We start from the raw sequence: 21,866 nt of genomic DNA, 5'->3' as shown, positions 1-21,866 counted from the left end.
TGACAGTGTAGATTTTGTTCTCTCAGTTCTTCTTCTCTGCTTGCCTATCGATTGTGTCTTTATTACATGGTCAGTGAAATTCTGAGGGAATGGTCCTTCCCACCCAGTCTACTGCCTTATTGCTGCACAGGAACAAGCTGCCTTTTCTCTTGACTTTTTCAAGCATTCCATTTAGGTTTGGACCTGGAGCTAAGTTCGTTTTGGATTCCAGCTGTACTGTACTTGCTCTCATAGTAAAGGCCAGCCAGCCTTGCCCACAGTATGGTCAGTGTTCCCTTTTAATTCCTGCTACCGATTTCTCCCTGGCCTGCTGACTTGTAGGCCTGTATACTGCAGGCATTCAGCATGAAGCCACTGTGCAGTTTGCCACAATGGGTAGCTCTTGTTCAAGACTGGGATAGATTTACACCAGCAAAATTATCTCCAAACACTGATTAACTGGAGTATTGTATTTCCCCTAAGTGTGATGGCCCCTCACTGTCATGAGTAGCGCTATAACTTGGCACACTACTTGTCAAGGTTGGTTTGGACCAGTCTTGCCAGTGGCGGGTTGTTTTGTGGGAAAGGAGGGTTGTGGTTTTTTTAGGGGAATTTCAGTTTGACTTGCTGCCTTTGGGCTGTTTTACAAGGTTAGAGATGGAGACGACTTTTATTATCAAAATTACATTTGCTTTGGTTTTGGATATGTATTTAAATGGACTTTGCTTTTCTTGAATAAAACAGAAAATTGTAAAAAAAAATGCAAACATTTGTCACTGGCTTGTGAGGCATGGTTCTTGATAGCATGGGAAATACTTTTTACGATTGTCAATGAAGACACTCAAACTCAGGACTCAAGGGAGAAACGTGCTAAGAGGAAGGCACGCTTGGCAAATCCACACCGTGATCAACTCCCGCCTGGAAACCCATGTCCCCACTGTGGAAGGACGTGTGGATCCAGAATTGGCCTCCGCAGTCACTTACGGACTCATTGTTAAAACAGTGTTTATGGAAGACAATCTTACTTGGCTACAAGTGATCGCCAAAGAAGAAAAGACAGACTCTTTAATGTGTGACGTAAAAGTAGGACTGTTTCAATGTTGTTTTCTTGGCTGGAGATGAAGCAGCAGGTTTTTCAGTTCCAAATACATGTAGCATTTCTAGAGATGGTTTTCTAATCAGTTTGCAACATCAAACACCTGCAACAGATACCCAAAGCTGATGATTTCTCTCTAACAGTACCCAATCCTAAAGTTTACAGAAAGCTGCTTTATACCATCTAGCTCAGTATTGATTACACTGACTGGAAGCAGCTTTGTAGGATTTCAGGCAGGGAGTCTCTCCCAGTCCTGCCTGAAGATGCTGTGGATTGAACACAGAACATAAGAATATAAGGAGTGTGTGTGTGTCCACCAAAAATGCCCTCGGATTACACTGTAAACTTTACATCATATGAAACAAGGAGGAAACTAAATATATTTTGCATAGAAATTTATCCTAGGACATAGAATAGTGACAGACCTTCTAATTTAGGGAAACTTTCTTCAGTTAGTCACCTTTTTGTTTTTATCTTTGCTCACTAATATATTAACTGAACACTCAAAACTTGTGGTAAGTGTTCTTGAATTCCATCTCACCCACTTCCTTTAATCTGAAAGGCCAAGGATGCCGTCCAAAACACATGAGCTTTAATGTTGTGTAATATATGGGGATGGAACATCCATGAATTAATCATTCAAGGGTATTAGATATGGCCAGTATCCTTGGTTTTTTATCTTCAGTATGGCTCTGTGCCGCTGCTCCTTACATCAAACACAACTTTTTGTATCCTGTCGACTCTGTAAAACTGATGCAGCAGTGCTAAGCAGATACAAGAAGAAACTTAATCCACTGGTGCTTGGCAAAGTGTTGGCATCAACTTTTCTTCTTGAAGCACATCTGAGAATGTGAACATGCTCCATTTATTACTTTCAATCCCTATTTAAACCTGCACTGCCACCTCTTGAATAATCCAGTGAAAGTATGGCACTATTTATTTGGAAAATTGATTGAGAAGCAATGGTGGAAGTGGGAGAGAAGCAACAGATGCTGGACCACAGAATAAGATTTCATGCATTGTAGGCAATCCCCTCCTATCACTGCTGACAGGAAAGGTCAGGAGCTGTTTTCACAGTGACACTCCTCAGCTGCTTCCTGTAACCTTGGAGAAACACACAGTCATGGATCATTTCTAGATAATGCATGTATTTTGTGATGTTTGTTTTAAAAGTGTTTGCATGGGAAGAACACTGTATTCCTGGCCTTGGCACAGAAAGCTATAACTCTGATATGCATATATAAACAACTGAAAGAGACCATACCATTGACAAATATAACATGTGAAGTGTCTTTGAATGGAGGCTTAAATAAGATTTAAATCCTTAGAATACTGAGGAAAAAATGAGATGAAAATATTAGGTTCCATACGAAATACCTTGCTCAAGATGCTCCTTTTTTTTTAATGGGCTGGGAAAGTGCACATATAAAGATTTGGCGATCACTCGTAGCCAAGTAAGATTGCCTTCCATGAACACAGTCTTAACAGTGAGTCCGTAAGTGACTGTGGAGACCAATTCTGGATCCACACATCCTTCCACAGTGGGGACATGGGTTTCTGGGCAGGAGTTGATCACGGTGAGGGTTTGCCAAATGTGCCTTCCTCTTAGCTCATTTCTCCCTTGCGTCCTGAGTTCGTGCTTCTTCAAAGTCCATGACATCTTTGGTAAAGGCACAGTGTCTAATAGCATCAGCTATAGTAGCGAGCAATTTGTCATAGCTAACAAATAGAGCACCCAGTATGGAATTGCATCCCCATAAAGACCCATCATAGTCTAGAAAGACTTGACTTCTCTTCTCAAGCTGAAACCTGTGGTGAAGTTGATTTTATTACTTATGCATAATTCTATTTGGAAAAGTAAGCCTAGAGCCACTTGACCAAACCTGTCAATGCTCAATCCTGAGGGTTGAGTTTTGACTGCCACGATTTGTTCAAAGTTTGTGCAAAGGAGGTAAGTAAATCATCCATTTCGAACTGCAATGATCAAATGCAGACTTCCCGCCCCACTACACCCAGACCGACGAAGAGACCTGGATAACTCGAAAGCTTGCTCCTTATTTTGGCATTTTGACTTTTCATTATAAAGGTATTGCCTGACTCTGGATGTTAGGACTTCCCTCTACTGGACCAACACACTTCGTTTTTTGTTTGCTTGCGCGGCGCACGGTGCCACAGTCTAGTACGGCGGCGATCCCGTTCCTCTGCTGGAGGGACGGAGGGGCGCCCTGTCACTTTCAAGTTCAAACCCGAACACGGCTTAGATCTCCGCCTCCTTATGCATATTCAAATCCAGCGAGGCGGGCCGCCCGGGAGGGGATTGCCCGGCCGCACGCTAACGAAAGCTGCTGATCGCTGACGCGCCATCACACCACGAGCCGCTCTGCCCGCTGATTGGCCGGCGGGGACCTGGTCTCATTGACAACCAGCCCAGGCCGCGGCGGTGGCTCCTCGCAGGTGGATGGGCGGAGTAGGCGGAGGCTGGGCCAAGATGGCGCCGCCGCGCGGGGCCGGGAGCCTCGGGAGCCTGAGCTGAGGCAGCGCCGCCCGGCCGGGAAGGGGTTAACGCGCTGGGTGTCACCCCGGCCGCTCCCTGGGACGGGCTGCTGACTCGCGGGCGGCGGCGGAGGAGCCGGTTGCGCCTCGCCGGCGATGGAGAGCGGCGAGCTGAGCAGCATGGAGACCATGGAGACCCTGACGGAGCTCGGCGACGAGCTCACGCTGGGCGACATCGACGGTGAGTGCGCGCGGGGAGGGGAAGGAAGGCGCGCCCGGCCTGCGCTGGGGCCGAGGCGCCGCCACCGCCGCCTGTGGATGCCCCCTCGCCGCGGGGAAAGAGGGCTGTCGCCACCCCTTCACCGCGAAGTGCCTGGAGGACGGGATAAGCCTGGCTGGATGGGCTGGCAGGTGTCGCACAAGATGCGTGGCGACAGCCATGGTTGTTTTCACGCTCCTCACCCCCCCCTTATGGCTCTCCTCCCTCCTCCCCAAATTCACTGTTCAAGAGTGGGCAAAAGGTTCCTCAGAGGGATGGGCGCGCTGTGGACTTTTGACAGGATTCCCGTGGGATACCCCCCCCCCCCGGTGCGGTGCTTCCTCGCGAGCAAGGCCCGCTATGCAAGCGCTGCTAAGTTCGGGATTGCAGCCCAGTGTGCACAGCTACCCGGGATCCTAAGCATCCTTGAGTTTAGGGGGTGGGCTTATTTCCGAGTACAGTTACACAGCCTGTGCCAGCAGAGTGAATTGAGTGAGTGTTACCTGCATATTGGAATTCATTATACTTAAGGTGTGGTCCGGGTCAGGGCTGGGCAGAAGATAGATATGGGTCTAACTGGTAGGTTCTCTCAGCGATTGGAACAAATCCCCGGTCTCAGAATTCTTTTGTATCTGGCTCTAGTTGGTTGGGACTTGGGGCTGTAGTAAAAACAACAACAACAAAGTGGACGCAGCAAGTCTGAAGGCTGCCCGTCCCTCATCGCAGTGTCTGGATGCTCCTGATCTGAAGCCCCTGCCCTATTCATACATATCACTGAAATCTGGAAGGTGCTGATTTAAGTTCATTCATGTGCCTTACTTGGCAGGTGGTTTTCACATCTATGTAAGTTATCAGTGTAGCCAGTGGATATGTGGCAAAAGATTGTGTGTAGGTGCCTGGGGCTGGAGAGTGTTAAGGAAAAGGAAGTTATACGGAGGCATCATTTTTTCCCCTGTAGGTTTGTCATTTTGGAGACAAACACTTTGCAGTGTGAGCTGGAACATGGTGAAGCTTGCCTTAATTTGGTATAGGAGGTGTGTGACAAATAGGAAGCAGTTTCTGTCTCTTGGTTTCACTTGGTAGTTGCTATCTGTAATGTTTTGAGTTTATAGCTCAGTGTATGATGATGACATTTGCCATTCTGATCCGAAACATTTACTTACCTCACCCATGAGGCAAGATGAGGTGACTGCTTTAGGCGGCAGGATCCACAGGGTCAGCAGATCCCTATGCCAGTCTTCTCCCCATGTTCCTGATGTCCCCCTTCCTGCCAGGGAAAATCTACATCATTTAGGGGTCCTGCTCAGGTCCCAAAATATATGGGGGCTGGTCCTGACAAAAACCCATTAAAACTTAATTATCCACCTCATGGAAGAGGAAGGAACTTAAAAATATTCTGTAGCCAGATTCACAGGAATTTACTGTATGTTCAGCAACTATGAAAGCTGCAGAAAGTTCTGATAGTACAATTCTTGTTGTCAGAAGATTATCAGCACCCTAATGCCCTCTTGGTGCTATATCCAGGTCAGAAACTGAACTGGCAAGGACACAGCAAAAAGATAGAAGAATGACCATCTGCTCAAGTGTCTTGTCCAGAAAGAGGGGAGTAATAGTGGAGTAGGTAGTTGGTGTCAAGACAGGTTTATTGAGTCAAATGGCCATAGTTTTCCATGAATCAAGAACCTACTGTCTGCAATAGCGAGAAGCTAGTGTTCTGCAGGTATTTTTCAGCTGAGTAGTCTAGTACTTCCCTAAAATGTAAATAAAGGGATGTTATTTAAAAGCTACTGGACACTACAGATTTGCAGAATGTCTGCATCAAAAGTATTCTGCTATTTGTACTATTTACAGCTGCTTAAGAGCTTCAAAAAGTAGAAGTAGCTGTATTGGCATTTGTGAAAAAAATCCTAAATATTTACCCGCAAAGGATACTGTACTCTTCTTCATTGCAATATGACACTGAGGAATAGTAACCATTATTCTAAGTAATGCTAGCTCCAGGCTTATCAAAATACTAGGTTCCACTTCTCCTACTTTGCTGTTGTAGTGCACAGTTGGAAGCATAAGAAGGGGGCACAGTTGAGAGGAGAATACATGCTTTGCATGCAGAAGGTCATTTATTTACTCCCCCAAAGTATTGCCTTGCCTGAACCCCTTGCCTGAGACCTTGGAGACTTGCTGCTATTTGGAATACTGGTTTGAGACAGTATGGCAGTGTCCTATAGGAAAGTACCGTAGGTAACTTTCACCTTAGGAAGCACTGCAATTGGAAAATGGACTGCATAGCCCTCAGGTGGTCTCTCATGCTGGTTCTGCCACCTCTTCTGACTGGCAAGGACTTTGTGTGTGTGGAAGCATCCTGAATATAAAGACTGTTGATTGGAATGTAGCTTCCTGGAATGAGAACCAGATGGAAATGTCTTTGGCCTGTGATTAAGGGTGCTTATACAGGCATCTCATTTGAATTTGACTGTCAATGTATTTGCCTGCTAGGTTTCTACTTTTTATACCTGACGTTTTTTCCAGCAACGTTCTCGATTTAATGCGTACTAAAAATAGCTGTCTTAAAAGTTGGGGAACTTACTGCAAAGTCCTTCCTGTCCCACCTTTTAAAAGTCAATACGGTTCCTTTTTCCTCTCTATTTTTAGCATGACTCAAAATAATTAGCCTTTCAACATATTTCTTGTAAGGTTACTTTGTATAGTACCTCACTATTGGGAAACATTGCTCAGTGTTTTAAATTACATGTACCCACTTGATTCACCTTTGCACATTTCCGGCACTCCTAACTTCATGTGTTTATACAGATTGGGAAAATATTTTGTTTGCCAGGAAAAAATTGCTTGACTTGAGGTGTAGCTCTTAAGAATCAGAGTGCTTGAAATAACTATCTGAAAAGAAGTGTGTTAAAGAAAAAAAACTAGAATTCTTATAACAAGTGGAAAATAGAAACCTGATATTTTCAGTAGCAGATAACATCAGACGTTACTCTTAACATTGCACAATGTGTTCTACAAGCTGCTGAGATCAGGAAAGAATTTGTAAATTATAGGTTATTAAACATCAAGGGTGACAAATTGGTTTCATTACTTTTTTCTTGTAAAGCTTTGTATCAGGTACTTAAATTGTGATGGCTTTGGTTGTACAAGACAATTTGACCAAAGAAGCAGATTTTTCATTCTTGTCTGGTACCATTGTATTCTGTTACAACCAACCCATAACTGTTACTTTTGCCTTGCTTAGGTAGTGTGAGAGTAGCTTAAGGCTTTACACGGCAAACATTGTTGTATATTTACAAGTGTAATTTACAAGTGTAAATACACAATCTACAAGTGTAAAAACACAATCAGTTGAACATATACAGCTGTGTACATGCTCTTATACATGTCCATGTGGGAATTCTGATTGGGCCAGGATTGCCACGTCTGTGAATGTGGATGTTTAAAGATGCATGTGGATAGTTTTCTTTCAAACTTATGTAACTCTGGTGTACTGGCAGAAACCATATTTGCTACATAAAGTATGAACTGCCCTTTAGTCCTGTTATCTTACTGGCAAGTTTCTCTCTCCCTTTGCACATAATGCTTCTTGTGCAGCCGTGTTCCAGCAACAACTGTAAGCAATCTGGTTTCTGCTTCTGCAAGGCAGTCATGGGCTGTCTTATCCACACAGTAGCAGTCAGCCTCTGGGGAAACCTTTGAGGAAAGACATGGAAAAACCAAGAGGATTCAGAAGAGAGATGTACGAAGAAACCTGTTCTAGAAAAAAATCAAATTCCTAGCATACCACTTCACATTTTTAGGTGCTAACCTCTGTTCTTGTAAATTCCTAGATGTTGATAATTGATCCTTGTCCTTTCTTGTGCCCGAGATGTTTTCAACTCTGGTATAGCCCTTGGAAATGAAGAGAGATGTTTAAGAGATAATTGCTGTCCACAGCTTCTCAGGGAAGTGCTGTTGTTGGCATTTACAGCTGTGTTAGCCTACCAAAGTGACCTGCTGGAGCACAAGCTTGGGCAGTGTGTTTGTGTGTGTGTGGGGGGGGGGTGTCCTGAGCTGCCCAGACAACAGGAACCCCACTTGGCCTCGCTGACGTGGTCCAAAGGAAAGCAGAGCCAGAAATTTGGCACCAGCTTGGCTGCAGGAGTTGCTGGAAGGAGGCATACAAGGCACCATTCAACTGTCTTAGGGATTCCCCTTTGGGTAGGGTTTACTCCTTAGCCTTTTTGTCTCCCAAAGAATATCCCACAAGGCAGTGGAGGTTTAGGATCAGAGTTTTCCTTCTCCTAGATGGGCTACCTTCCCAGGTAGATGAGCCCCATCTGCCCCTCACTTCCCTCTACACAGCATGTGCAGAAACAGCCTTCTTGACTGTTGGACCCACTATTGGTTTTATCTGCTCAATTAAGAAATCAGCTGTATATCCCGTGAAACAGTTTTGCTTGAAATAGTATCAGAATGTAATACAAACAAGCACATTTAAGAGATAACTCTAGTATATACCCATCTCTCTCATACATAAGTTTAAGCCTGTTTTTTCTATGTAAATAAATGGAAGGTGGGGGGACCTTGACACCATAAATTTGACAGAGCAGGTTGCGATTTATCAGTGTTCAAAATATGAATGCATACAGCCAGACATGAATGTTTAAACGTGTCTGTTCTTCCCCCCATTTTTCTTTTATGGTTGGTTCACATGAGATGCCAAACCGTGGTTTGATGTAATATTATGAGCCCAGTGATTGCATAGTCTCTCCTTGCCCTTTTCTCGTGTGCTGTGCTTTAATGAATTTCTTTCATGGAAAACATTGTTTTCTGTTTCATCCAAACTAGGGCTTGCACAAACCTCTCAAATCAGGATTGCAGACCAGAATTCAAGCATATACATCTTAATTTGTAGGGCTTGTGCAAACCATAGCTTGCTGGTTTGCACATGATGGATAACTATTATTTCCACAAAAGCAAAAGGAAGTCAGTAAAGCAGCATGTGTAGAGGAAGTGGGAGAGTGAGTGCAGTAGCTTATGACAAATATGTGCAACACCTGGTTTGGCATTACACGGCAACCACCCCAAAGTCCTGACTTTTAAAAAACATAGGATAGTTTGAAATTCAGGATACATTTGACTATCTCTTGGCTATGGTTGTATGTTAAGATTTCTCTCTCTCTTAGTTTAAAACAAGTATTTCCAGTTGTAAATATTTTGGCTTCCTATCTGTGTCACCAGTCTCTGTTTATCAGCTGTATAGTGGTTTCACAGTAGTAGTAACAGGAAGAAGTATAGCAGGGGGTTGTGAATATGTTGTTTTCTTTCTAAAAGGGAAGGAGATGTGATGAAATATGAGGAAGTCTCCTATCTCATTTTGTAGCCCCATTCTGTCCATCAGGAAGGGCAATGGCTCCCTAAGGTTACAGGCACACATATTTTCCATGCCAGTAATTTCATGTGGGTCTTTCTATGCTAAGCATATGCATGACCCCTGAAATATATACAGTAGCAAAATGTTGTGATTGTTTAATTTTCCAAGGGCCTCAGGGCCAAACTGCACATGTTTAAATAAGTGTGTTTCACCTAGCCAATTTTATTGCGGGGGGGGGGGGGGAGCAGTCATGGCACCCCAATAGGAAATAGGCTGTTGACCAGAGCAGGGGCTCATACTGCTGAAAAACATTACATACTTGGCTTCTTTCATGCATGTGAGGAAGACAACCAAAGGGATGACAATTTTCAGCAGAAAATCCAAGTGTTTTCTGAATCCCTAATCAAATAACATTCCAAAACAGGGGTCCCATGTCTCTCTCCCCCCTCAATAGAAAAAGCCAAATTAAGCATTTAGATACCAGGTTATAATTATTGTATGTAATTTTAAAATAATATACCTGCAGCTTTCTTTTTACACAGGAGGTCCAATATCAAGAGTAGGAGTTCTGGGGTAGGGTTGAAATGTTAGCTGTTTATACTATCAACTTCAATGGGGTAACTTTTCAGATTTGTATTCTACTTGTTATTCAAGTGATGCGGGTGGCGCAGTGGTCTAAACCACTGAGCTTCTTGGGCTCACTGATTGAAAAGTCGGTGGTTCGAATCCACATGACAGGGTGAGCTCCCGTTGCTCTGTCCAAGCTCTTGCCAACCTAGCAGTTCAAAAGCACACCAGTGCAAGTAGATAAATAGGTACTGTTGCAGCAGGAAGGTAAACGCCATTTCCGTGCATTCTGGCTCCTGTCACGGTGCCCTGTTGCGCCAGAAGTGGTTTAGTCATGCTGGCCACATGACCCGGAAAGCTGTTTGTGGACAAACACCGGCTCCCTCGGCCGGAAAAGCGATATGAGAGCCGCACCCCATAGTCACCTTTGACTGGACTTAACCATCCACGGGTCCTTTACCTTATCTTTTTTACCTTTACCTTCTACTTGTTATAAATGCCAGTTACTGGATATTTCTAAAGTTGGTTGATGAGTTCCCATTTGCACTTTGCAGAATACTTCTGACAAATAAAGGGATCATCGGCTGATATCATCATGTCTGCCTCGTGTAGTCAAAAGAAAATGGCTTGGGGATAGAGAGAGTAGCAACAATTAGGGCTTAATTGTGGCCCAAGGGCTGTGTGGTAGAAATTGTAACCTGTCATATGGGCTCCCTTAGGCACCTGCCTCTGTAGGGCTTCCATGCCTGGGCTAGTTACATCTCCCAGCAAGGTAGCTTAGTAGCTCTGAGATCATTATACTATATTTTCTCTTGCTGAAGTTTGAAAAATTGGTTGGACCAGAAAATCTGTGGCGTTATTTGAACAACATTGTCAATTATATATGATAGACTGGCAGAGACAGTGGCTGTGCTGACTGGGGGTGATCAGAATTGCTGTCCAAAATATCTGGAGGCTAATGAAGGTTGTTGTAGAGGTTTTTCTTAATGGAGATTGGTTGCATCAGGCATAGGCAAACTCAGCCCTCCAGATGTTTTGAGACTAAAATTTCCATCATCCCTGACCACTGGTCCTGTTAGCTAGGGATGATGGGAGTTGTAGTCCCAAAACATTTGGAGGGCTGAGTTTGCCTATGCCTGGGTTACATAGTCAGATGGATCTCCGTAAGAGGCATAGGAAGCTGTCAGGGAAGACACAAACTTTTTGTTGATCTCTTCTAGTGATAACTTTTATTTTGGGAGCGTTTCAACCCATTGCTACTTTCTCCCTGCTGGAATTGCATTCCTGATTGCACCATAGATTATAAATGAGGGTTCATATCTTCACTTTCCTAAACTTGCACCCTTTTTGTTCTCCAAAAGAATCACTAAAGCATGTGGGTGGGTATATGTGGTCTTGGCTCCCTTTCCTTTCCTTTTATCCCTTCACCTCTCAGCTGAACTCTGTCAGGTGAATAGTCTTCCCTTGCCTCTTTGTAAGTCTGACCAATATTCCTTGCCTAACAGGTTTCCATATGTATCAAGTCCTGTTTCCCACCGCTGATCAATTAGACTACCCACAATAGCCCAGATCCTGGGAGTGGCTCATTTGCTACTAACCTGGCGGAGCTTGTAGAATAAAGAGGAAACAAAGGAGGTTGTGGCATGAACAGAACTGCTTATTTGTACTCTGAATGGTTGTTCTTAGTTGCTTCCACAGGCTTCTGGGTTTGATTACTTAGTGACTTCTGCAGTTACAAGATCTGCTTTCTAAGCTTCCTACTTGGGAAATTGGCAGGTAGCTTTGTCTAGTTTTTGTGATCTCTGTACAATTAGGGACATTCGATCCACAATTTTTGGCAGGCTGACCTGCTCCCAATCTGGGAAGAGATCTCTGCACATGTTAAGAATGGTGCCCTCATTAACAGTATGTGGTTGCCAAGATGTGGTGTGGGTACATTTTGGCTGACATGCCTGTATGTGCTGGGAGAACAGCAGCCGGCTCATAAATTGCACACGTTGTCTGACTCTGTTCTGTTCTAAGGACCTGTTCTCAGCTACTTCAATAACATAACAGCAGCTGTAATGTTATCCTGGCTACAGCTTTCCTTGAAAGCAACACTTGTCAGCCAAGACAAATGTGTCCACTGATGACTTGTATTGTAATGGCAACTTCCACTTCAGCTGATTCAATTGACTATGAAACACAATTGGTTTATGGAGCTTGGCAGAAGGACACTCTAGCACAAAGTCACAGTTTACTACTTAGTGAAAGAATGCAGGTAGCTATGTTGGTCCTTTAGAAACAATCTAAAAGTGACAGTATGACAATATCCTTTATTGGGGTCACCTAAACTGTCACCTAAATTGTCCTATTGCTGCAGTAATAAAACTGCTAGCGCATTTGCAAAGCTAAGCAGGGTCCAGTAAGGTTTCAAATTGGATGGGGGATTGCTTGTTGAAATTTCCGCATTTCAGGGGGTTGGACTAGATGGCTTTCAGGGTCCCTTCCAACTCTACAGCTCTATGGTTCTAAAACCAAACATAGTAGTGGGTTCCCCCTAATAACTAGTAATGTCTGAAAGGTTGCACATACATTGTGTGCCATTAGGCCATGTGTACATGTTCTGGGCACTTGTTAAATCTGTAGGAGGGAATGCTAGTAAGTACATGTAGCTGTTGGCAAAGTTGCAGCTTTATTACTGCTTCCATTCTTAATGTTTTAATGCCACCACTTTGCAGCTGGTAACCGAATGTGCTTACTGAGTTTCTATCCAGATTGCTGATTTTTGTTTCCTTAGCTAATTTATTTAGCTAATCCACATTGCTGATATGAATGGTAGAACTGGTTATAAATGATAGTGATGCAAGGAGACGCTGAAGCAGACTCCTCCTGTGGAACCTTTGCAGCCTGATCCTGTGCTTGTTTACTTGGTGCTGTTGTTCAGGATCAAACTGCATGCCGTGCAGAAAAACATTGCTATCCTATCATCCATTAAGCCTGAGCAAGGCAAGCACATACTCTAACCCAGTTCCGAATCCAGAAGCCTAGGAAAGGTTCTGTCTGGCACTAAGAGTGAGCAATCCCAGTGGCCATTTCCTCCAAGCAATATAGTCATACCTCGGGTTAAATATGCTTCAGGTTGAGCGTTTTCAGGTTACGCTCCACAGCGACCCAGAAGTAACAGAACGTGTTACTTCCAGGTTTCGCCGCTCGCGCATGCGCAGACGCTCAAAATGATGTCACATGCATGAGCGGAAGCGGCGAAACGCGACCCGCGCATGCGCAGACGCACAGTTGCGTATTACGCTCTACTCAGGATGCGGATGGGGCTTCGGAACGGATCCCGTTCGCATCCAGAGGTACCACTGTAACCATCTTTGCCTACCCCAGCGGGTGTCTGTATCTCTCCAACTGTATCCAAGTGCCACACTGGTTATCTGCCAAAAGTGACATTCTTTGAAAAGAGCCGAGTGTCATTCAGACACACATGGGTGGGAAAACCCCCGTAAAAGGGTCTGGGGAAATTGTTCCTTTGTCCCTTCCCTTCGGGTCTATCATTCACCATCAGAAAATGCTGCAACTAACCACCTATGCTATGTTGGTTTGTAAGTAAGTTCTCTCCCTTCTACTCGTAATTAAAATCTAATTTGGCTGTTGGGGTCTGAAGTGTGTGTTTGCCGATCTTCAGGTTTGGGTAAACTTGCCTGGCTGTAGTTCATATGCTGCTAGGGTGAAAGAGTTGGTTTCATGGGGAAAAGAGCAGCCTATGCCAAATCTAAGGCTGGGAGAATCAGTTTGATACTAGTCCCATTGTCCAGAAGAGATATTGCTGGGAGGCACAGGACACCTTGTCTTAGAATCCTGGATATTTTCTTGAGCACCCCAGAATTCTGTCCCATTTGGGGGCTGTGATAAGAGGGAGTGGTGGCAGCAGTGATTACTGGATAGTTAAGATGCAACTGGCTTACCTTACAAGGCTGTTGTGCAGCAGTTGCACAAGGAAGGGCATAAACACCCCTCTCCTAGCTTTCCCCTTCTGTTACACTTGCTACACAGGGTTGTCCAACATTCTTATTTTGTATTGAAATCTCAGTTGATCAGCCCTCCTGGGGAGAGCAGATGTTGAGCCCACCCCTAGTGCTGTTGTCCCAATAAACACCTCCCCCCTCCTGCCCCGCAAGCTACCGTTCTGCCCATTGAAGGAAAAGAATACAGTTAACCACATTTTTCTTCCCACCATGAAGCAAATAATACCAGATGTGTGTGTGTGTGTTTTATAGCAGAAGGTGGGGTGGGAGGGGGAAAGGGTTCAACTGCTGTGATCAAATTGTAGCAGTGCTCCCCCCATCATGACTGCATTTCATTAAAAAAGAAAATACTGATGTCCTGTGGAGCATGTAGTTTAGTCCTTCGTTCCGTGAGGCTTATTTCCAAATACATATGTGTAAGATCATTACTTAATATATCTTTGGCTTATGCTTTATTGAGGCTAAAATACCACTGTTATATGGGCTCTGGCATGTTGACCAAATATTTGTCTTTAAAATATTTATATTTATTGACCCTGTCAGGTTCTCAAGGCAGCATACAAGATAACAAAACAAACAATGTTATAAAAGCAGCACACATAGAATGCAAACAACTGAAGATTTCAAATAGCAGCAAAAACAAGAAATACCACCCAGGCATCAAGAACAAATAACATTATGGGTTGCATACAGTACTAGTCCTACTCAGAGTAGACTCATGGAAATTAGCATCAATGGCTGAGTTCAGTCCATTAGTTTAAGTGGGTCGACTCTGAGTAAAACGTAGCTGGACACAACCCAATATATTTCAAATCTTAATCACTGGGTGGCAAATGCTTGACTGAAAGTAAAAGGCAAAAATGTAAATGTAAAAGCCACGTGGTAAATGTAGGTTGGAGTGATTGAAGAGTTTCAAAGTATGGGTATGTCACAGCAGACCAGGCTCTGTTTCAAGTAACCAGCCATGTCACTTATTTAGGGGGAATCCTGAAGTGGGTCCTCTGTTCATATAGGACAGGGGTCAGCAAACTTTTTCAGCAGGGGGCTGGTCCACTGTCCCTCAGACCTTGTGGGGGGCTGGACAATATTTTGAAGGGGGAAAAAAGAACAAATTCCTATACTCGATGTAAAAGTATCCCCAAGCCAAGGATCTGATTTATTCAGGAGGGAATTTGTTCATATCTCAAACAGACAAATGTGCATAGTATATATTTTGTTCCTGGGATTACATCTGGTGACCCTTTCATCAGTCTCCATGGTATCAAAGGTCCATCATATAATTTCACTGTTTTCCTTTCTTTTTTATAGAGATGCTCCAGTTCGTCAGCAACCAAGCTGGAGAATTTCCAGATCTGTTTTCTGAACAGTTGTGTGGCTCCTTCCAGAGCAACAGCGTATGTAATGGTGGTGGAACCTCAGATTCCACGTCACAGAGGCCCTACAGCCAGGGGCAGCTACAGACCTTCTCTCCTAGTGCAGCTTCTCCCCAGCTTCAGACCGTGCAAGTGAAGGTGTCTCAGACAACTGCCGCAACACCTGTTCCACAGCGGACGGCACCTGCTCTTCAGCCTCGTCCCCAGGTTCAGCCTCAGCTCCAGCAGCAGACTGTGATGATTACTCCAGCTTTCAGCTCTGCTCCCCAGACCCGGTTCATTCAGCAGCCTGTAATATACCAAAATGCAGCCACAAGTTTTCAAGGTAACTTGCAAAGTCTTTGTAGTAACACGTAGTCCTACACTGTAGGTAGCCCTTAAATGTCTTGCCCTAATCTTCCAGTAGAGCAAAAGGTATCAGAGCAGCATTTACAGCCACCATTCCTGATTTCATATCTGTGAGAAGTTTCTAATATTGCTTGAAATGTTTCTAAATAGGTGCATGTTTTCTAGGATCTCACAGGCAAATTGGAGAAACTTGGCATTTGGGGTGAAGAAGGGCATTGGAGACCAAGACCAGAGAGTTGGGGAGTGGCCTTAAATATTGTGCAGTAAAGCATAGGTAGCACTCAAAAGTAACTCTGTGAATGGTATCACTGCAAAGTAACGTACAGTTACACAATACGTCATGCACCTTTATCACTCTTAACTCTCCTCAGGTGTTGGAAATAAAGAAAGCTAACATATGGGGGAGGCAGTAGGGGCAAGTGGGCTAGCTCCACCATCAGGGCCCCACTCATATTTCAGGGTCCATGAGTATAAAAGGCCTCTGTGCCTTTTATAGTCACTTGTGAGTTGGAGGTTGACAAACAATGAGGGGGTCAAGGGGGAAGTAGGGCTCTTGTCCCCACTGTTTACTTTCCTAGATTTATAACAACTGAAGAAGGCTTATGAATGGTTCCTGTACTCTTCTGTAAGAGCATGACAGTTTCTCATTCTTGGCTGCCTCTCCAGTATCTGAATCTTCCACTTCTTCTGATTGTATAGAATCTACTGTTTTCTAACCTTTTTTATGATGTGTTGGGTTCAGACTTTACATATGTAGAACTCAGCTTGAGGGATGCTCTGCAGTAATTTTTGCCAGTTCCTCCTTTCCCTTGCAGACCCTTGTGTCCCATGGAAATATTCTCTGGAGGGTTGGGGGGGGGGCCCTGGTACAGCAGAGGATGTTGTACTGAGGGGTACAGGGGGGGGAGGGGAACTGCAAATATTGACTCTCCCTTCCTCCCCCTTTCTCAGCAGTAGCCACAGAAGGGCAAGTCTTGATCTAAGTCTATACTGTATGTTTAAAACATCACAAACTAGAATAGAAAAACTTAAACTCCTAGCAGCTGTAGAAATCTTCAGTGAGAAAATATTCAGTAAGACTTCTGTCTAGTCTCTGTAACAGAATCATCTTGACTAACTTCTTGAAGACCAACACCCTCAGAAATGCTCTGACTCTTGTGCCACCCAGCCTTATTTGAGGCAATGCCTGTGCTCTTAGTAGAGGTATGTCTCATCTCCCCAATACATGGGAAAGCTTGTACAAGAGACATTCTCTGAAACTACCCTTAGAAAAAACAACAACTAGGAAACACATGCTAGGAATATGAGAAGCCCCTCTGAGCCATGTGGACTTGCTCATGGCAGCATTGTTGGTTTTTTGGTGTTTTTTTTTTTAAAGGAGCTGGTCCAGATAAATGTGACTAGAGCTAGACAATCTTTCTTTATCTGTTTTCCTGACTTCAATATTTGCTGCTGTTTTCCTGACTTCAATATTTGCTGCTGGTTTTTAAATTCTTCATAGATTGCTTTGCTGGGTCTAATGCTGCTAGGAAGAGGAACCAGGAGAAACACCGCCCCCCCCCAAATAGCTGACTGAACCCTGGCCATTCAAGGGAGGTCATGGATTGCAGCTTAGCATCATAATGAAAGCTGTAGTCTTCTGTCAGCACCAGCTCATTCAGGCAGTTTCTCAGATTGCTCTTGTTTTCCTTTTAGTGCTGCAACCCCAGGTTCAGAGCCTGGTGACTTCCTCGCAAGTTCAACCAGTCACTATCCAGCAGCAAGTGCAAACGATGCAAGCTCAGAGGGTATTGACACAAACAGCCAACGGTACCATCCAGACACTGACCCCGGCCACAGTCCAGGCAGTAGCTGCCCCTCAAGTCCAGCAGGTTCCAGTGAGTAGTTTTATGTTGTAATATTATGCGGGAAGGTTTAGTTTTCTGCACTTCCGAGGCATGTATATTTATGCAGGCGGTTTCCTTTCTGTTCAAAGTCAGGAAGTGGTTTCACTGCTTGGAGACCAAACTATCCTCAGCAGTGAAGCTCCTTAGGCTTAGATCACTGATGGACTGAATTGTAGGATAGCTTAGCCATAGAAAAATGGACAGCAGTGGTCCAATATCAGAAGAAGGTCAGTAGAGACTTTGGAGAGGATTTTTTGTGGGGGAGAGGGAGAGCCAACTTTTCCAAACTACTAGATGTAGAGCTCTATATATAGCATATTGGGGTTTAATATTTAGTAACGTGCCAGCTGCAGTATTGTTAAATGGAAGGGAAAATAATCAGAGACAATAGAGTATTCCTTGTTTCACTGCTGAAAGCTTTTAGCAGTTGGATACAACACGTTTTAGAACTGCCTTCATAACTACAAAGGGTTAGAACTTGTTCTTCGTACAGAAGGATCAAATTGTCTTCAATGGCAGTCAGACTCCATACTGACAGCACAGTTCTTACTATATTGAGGGTCTTCCATACACCCAACAGGTTGGCTCATTGGCAAGTTCTTATTGGCCTTTGGCATTTGCAGGAAGGAGCATGGGGTGAACATACAATGAAGCAGATATATATTGAAACTTGCATACTTGAACTCCATGCAGTCACACAGAAATCTGTTATAAAAAAGGTTGCCCAGCTTCTGCAGTGTTTGCAGTATTGAGCTTTGTGTTGTTGTGCTAAACCTTTTAACTGCCTCTTCTCCTTCTAGGTCCTTGTCCACCCACAGATAATCAAGACTGATTCTCTTGTCTTAACAACATTGAAAGCTGATGGCAGCCCTGTTATGACTGCTGTTCAGAATCCAGCCCTCACAGCACTGACCACGCCTATTCAGACAACAGCCTTGCAGGTACTGTAGGGCATCTTGCCTTCCCTTCCCAAATATTCACCTTCTCCCTCTTGCCAGCCAGTATAGTGTTTTAAGAATCTGTTAAGTGGGACAGGCAGAAGGGATCATTTAACAACTGAGCATCTACAGCCTGTACCAGCTGCAGCTTCTTCAAGAGTAACTCCATGTGGAGTTCTTTGCTGTAATCAGGTCATGAAGTTATTAGAGCATGGATACTTGAGCTTAGGCTATCCTGGCCCAGTAATGGCTGCTGCTGGAAAACAGGCTGGAATTGGGCATAGGCTACCCTCACCACTGAGAGCACACTCAGATCACCTGTATCTCTAGTGGCAGCTTCAAATTGAGGAGAACCCCTTAGCTGCATACCCATCCAGAACATGCCTCCCTATTTCCTGGGCTTGGGAAACACCCATAGTACCTTCAAGCATCTATCCAGCATCTGCATAATCTCTTCTGATTCAGATGGATGGAGAGGTATGAACTGGCTCTCGTCGGCATACTGACAGCACTATGTCCCAAATCCCTGGATGACAGCTCTCAGGGGCTTCCTATAGATAGTGAACAGCATGAGGGACAGAATGGAGCAAATGCCAAGGGGCCAAGCAGGAGTCCCCCAGAGCTGATCTCATGTAGCAACTGCAAGTAGGAGCAGAACCACCATAACACAGAGGCCCCAGCTCCCAACCCACCGAACAAATTAATCTTTAACTGGGTCACTGTTGTCTTTTTTAAAGACTTTAGTTGGTGGCAATGGTACCATCTTGACCACCATGCCCATGGTGATGGGAGGGCAGGAGAAGATGCCCATCAAGCAGGTGCCTGGTGGTGCCAAGCAACCAGAACCACCAAAGGAAGGAGAGAGGCGGACAACCCATAATATAATTGAGAAGCGGTACCGATCATCTATAAATGACAAGATCATAGAATTGAAGGACCTAGTCATGGGAACAGATGCAAAGGTATGAGTTGCTTTGTGGCTGAAAGCAAAAAGACTGCTGTGATTTCAAACCCAGTTGACAATATGCTTGCAAGTCATAATTCTCTGCTCCTTTTTTATTTTCTTTATTTGAAAGTTAGAAAAATACGTAATTATATGTGCACTAAACATGGCGAGACGTAAAGCAAAGAGATAAAAAGATATCTTGTGGTATTAATACGCCTAGATTCTCTGCTTCTTACTGAGATTATCAGTCTTTGCTCAGTCAATATGGAGTTTTGGTCTCCCATGATGGATGCTAAATGTATTTGATTTGAATCCATTTTGTATTCTTCCCTGTGATTGGGAAAATCATTGTAGCTTTAGTGTAGAAGCTTGTGCTGAAAGAACATTTGGTGGCATTATTGCTAAAAATTATTATTGCTTCTCTTTAATGTATGCACATTATTTGCAGATGCACAAGTCAGGGGTACTGAGAAAGGCCATTGACTACATTAAGTACCTGCAGCAGGTTAACCATAAGCTGCGTCAAGAGAACATGGTCCTGAAGCTTGCTAATCAGAAAAACAGTAAGTGTTGGGTGGCTATTTAAGTGCCTTTGACCTACTTCACTGTTTGATGACGTATATTATTGGTTGCCCAGTTTTGTGTGGGCAGGTTAAGCAAGGGAAGCAAGGGAAAGCATGAAGGGGAAAGAAAACTGAATTGTGAATGTGAGTAGTTAATCTTTGCAATCTCTGGTCTTTTCAGAGCTGTTGAAGGGGTTTGACCTAAGCAGTTTGGTGGACAATGATGTGGATCTGAAGATGGATGACTTCAGCCAAAATGCTCTGTTGATGTCTCCTCCAGCCTCTGACACAGGGTCACAAGCAGGCTTTTCCCCTTATTCTATTGATTCAGAACCAGGAAGCCCACTGCTGGATGATGCAAAGGTAGTCAACATCCTAGAACATTCTACAGAGGGAAGCATGCATAAGGGTTGCATGTTACTTGTAGACATGGGCGATGTGTGCTGGATGAGTTGGAGATCTTGTGCTTGGCATTAAAGGCTGTAATGAACTGTGGTTCTAAAGGAAGATGTGACTCGGAATACAAAGGTTAATCAGTTCCATGACATTATCATCCCTGGCTAGTTTAGGCTGTCATTGTGTGAAGTCCTGTACCCAAAGCCTAATAATACAATATTTCGTCCCACAGACCTATTAATAAAAAGGTTGACGTAACTCTGCTGTCTCCCCTTCTTCTCTTGCCTCTTAACAGGAGTGAGAATAGGAAGAAGAAATGTTGTGCACAATTTATAGATATAAATTGGTTTGGCTACAACAATAACATTAGCTCTCCTTCTGATTCAGCACACTCAGAAAAGTGTTGAGGCATGGTAGCGGAGATTGTTCTTATAGCCATGTTTGAAATGCTATGATAAATTGTGAACATCAGTCAATTCTTATACATTCTCAGTAGGCCGGGAACAATGAATTATCTTCACTGTTTCACAATTCTCTTGCTCTCTAACAAATCATCCTCTACCACTGTGGCCTAGGTTAAAGATGAACCTGACTCTCCAGCTGCCGCTCTTGGAATGGTTGACCGCTCACGGATGCTGCTTTGTGCTCTTACGTTCCTCTGTCTCTCCTTCAACCCTCTAACATCCCTCCTGGAGGGCCAAAGGACAGCTGACTCTGATGGTTCTGTACATCATAGCTCAGGGAGGAGTATTCTGTCAATAAACTCAGGTACCGTCAGAAATCCAGTCTCTCACTATACTTCAGTATACATCTCCATGCTGCTTGTTTGGTGTTTGGAGTTCTTTAAGGATCACATATACAGTAACTGAACACAGACAGGAGTAGTGACACTGGGGAAATGGGGTGTTATTTATTTGCTTTTTTAAAAAAAAATTTTTTTATTAAAGGATGTTATTTATTTGTATGCCCTCTTTCCATAGTTAAACCATACTCGAGGTTGCTTACATCAAAACATGTACACCATTCATTCATATATCAACACTGGCCACTTCATTGGTTGGATACTGAGAAACCCCTGCACTGTATATTAAAGTAATGATTTGACCCTTGTTAGGATATTCTCTAAAGAATTGTGCAGGGCACTCCTTTGCATGTTTACTGAGAAGTAAGCTGCATTGTGTTCAGGGAAACTCACTCCTAAGAAAACTTGTATAGGGTTGCAGCCTTCATCTGTTCCAAGTTTTACTAGGTCATTTTAAAACCCCATCCTCATAGCACTTCTGCAAGGCATGGGAGTTATTAAATGGGATTCTTACAAGAATCACATAGTCTAGCTACACTGTGAAATAATTTTTATCTGTTTGAGTAAAATTCAGCATTTGTAGAGCCAATACAGATTGTGTTGCACTTTTTGAACATATTATATATATGTAACACACACACACACACACACACAAATCTGTAATCCCAACTTTAGCAATGCAGTTTATTTGGGACTCAGAGCCAATACACCTTATTGCCTGAGCCCCCACCTCCTTATATGCACAGCTTTTTTACATACGTAATTAAAATTCATCCCAGGCTTGTTATTTTAAGATGTTACCTCATCCATCTCCCCTATGGCCCCCCTTCATATCTCTTCTGTTATCTTTC

The 21,866-nt window shown here is 43.8% G+C and overlaps 1 protein-coding gene across 1 annotated transcript in view; it reads left to right on the top strand.

The window, feature by feature from the left end:
* Positions 1–3,529: 3,529 nt before the first annotated feature.
* The window catches only part of SREBF2 (sterol regulatory element binding transcription factor 2), a 35,544-nt gene continuing 17,207 nt past the window's right edge, over positions 3,530–21,866 (top strand). The window contains exons 1-8 of the mRNA XM_028745428.2: positions 3,530–3,809; positions 15,072–15,461; positions 17,180–17,361; positions 18,171–18,311; positions 19,046–19,270; positions 19,703–19,817; positions 19,999–20,180; positions 20,789–20,981. Coding sequence (XP_028601261.2) covers positions 3,725–3,809; positions 15,072–15,461; positions 17,180–17,361; positions 18,171–18,311; positions 19,046–19,270; positions 19,703–19,817; positions 19,999–20,180; positions 20,789–20,981 — 1,513 coding nt within the window. The 5' untranslated portion in view covers positions 3,530–3,724. The remainder of the gene's footprint in view (positions 3,810–15,071; positions 15,462–17,179; positions 17,362–18,170; positions 18,312–19,045; positions 19,271–19,702; positions 19,818–19,998; positions 20,181–20,788; positions 20,982–21,866) is intronic.

Source organism: Podarcis muralis, chromosome 10, assembly GCF_964188315.1.
Source record: "Podarcis muralis chromosome 10, rPodMur119.hap1.1, whole genome shotgun sequence".
Lineage (NCBI taxonomy): Eukaryota > Metazoa > Chordata > Lepidosauria > Squamata > Lacertidae > Podarcis > Podarcis muralis.
This window is presented reverse-complemented; position numbering and strand designations above follow the sequence as displayed.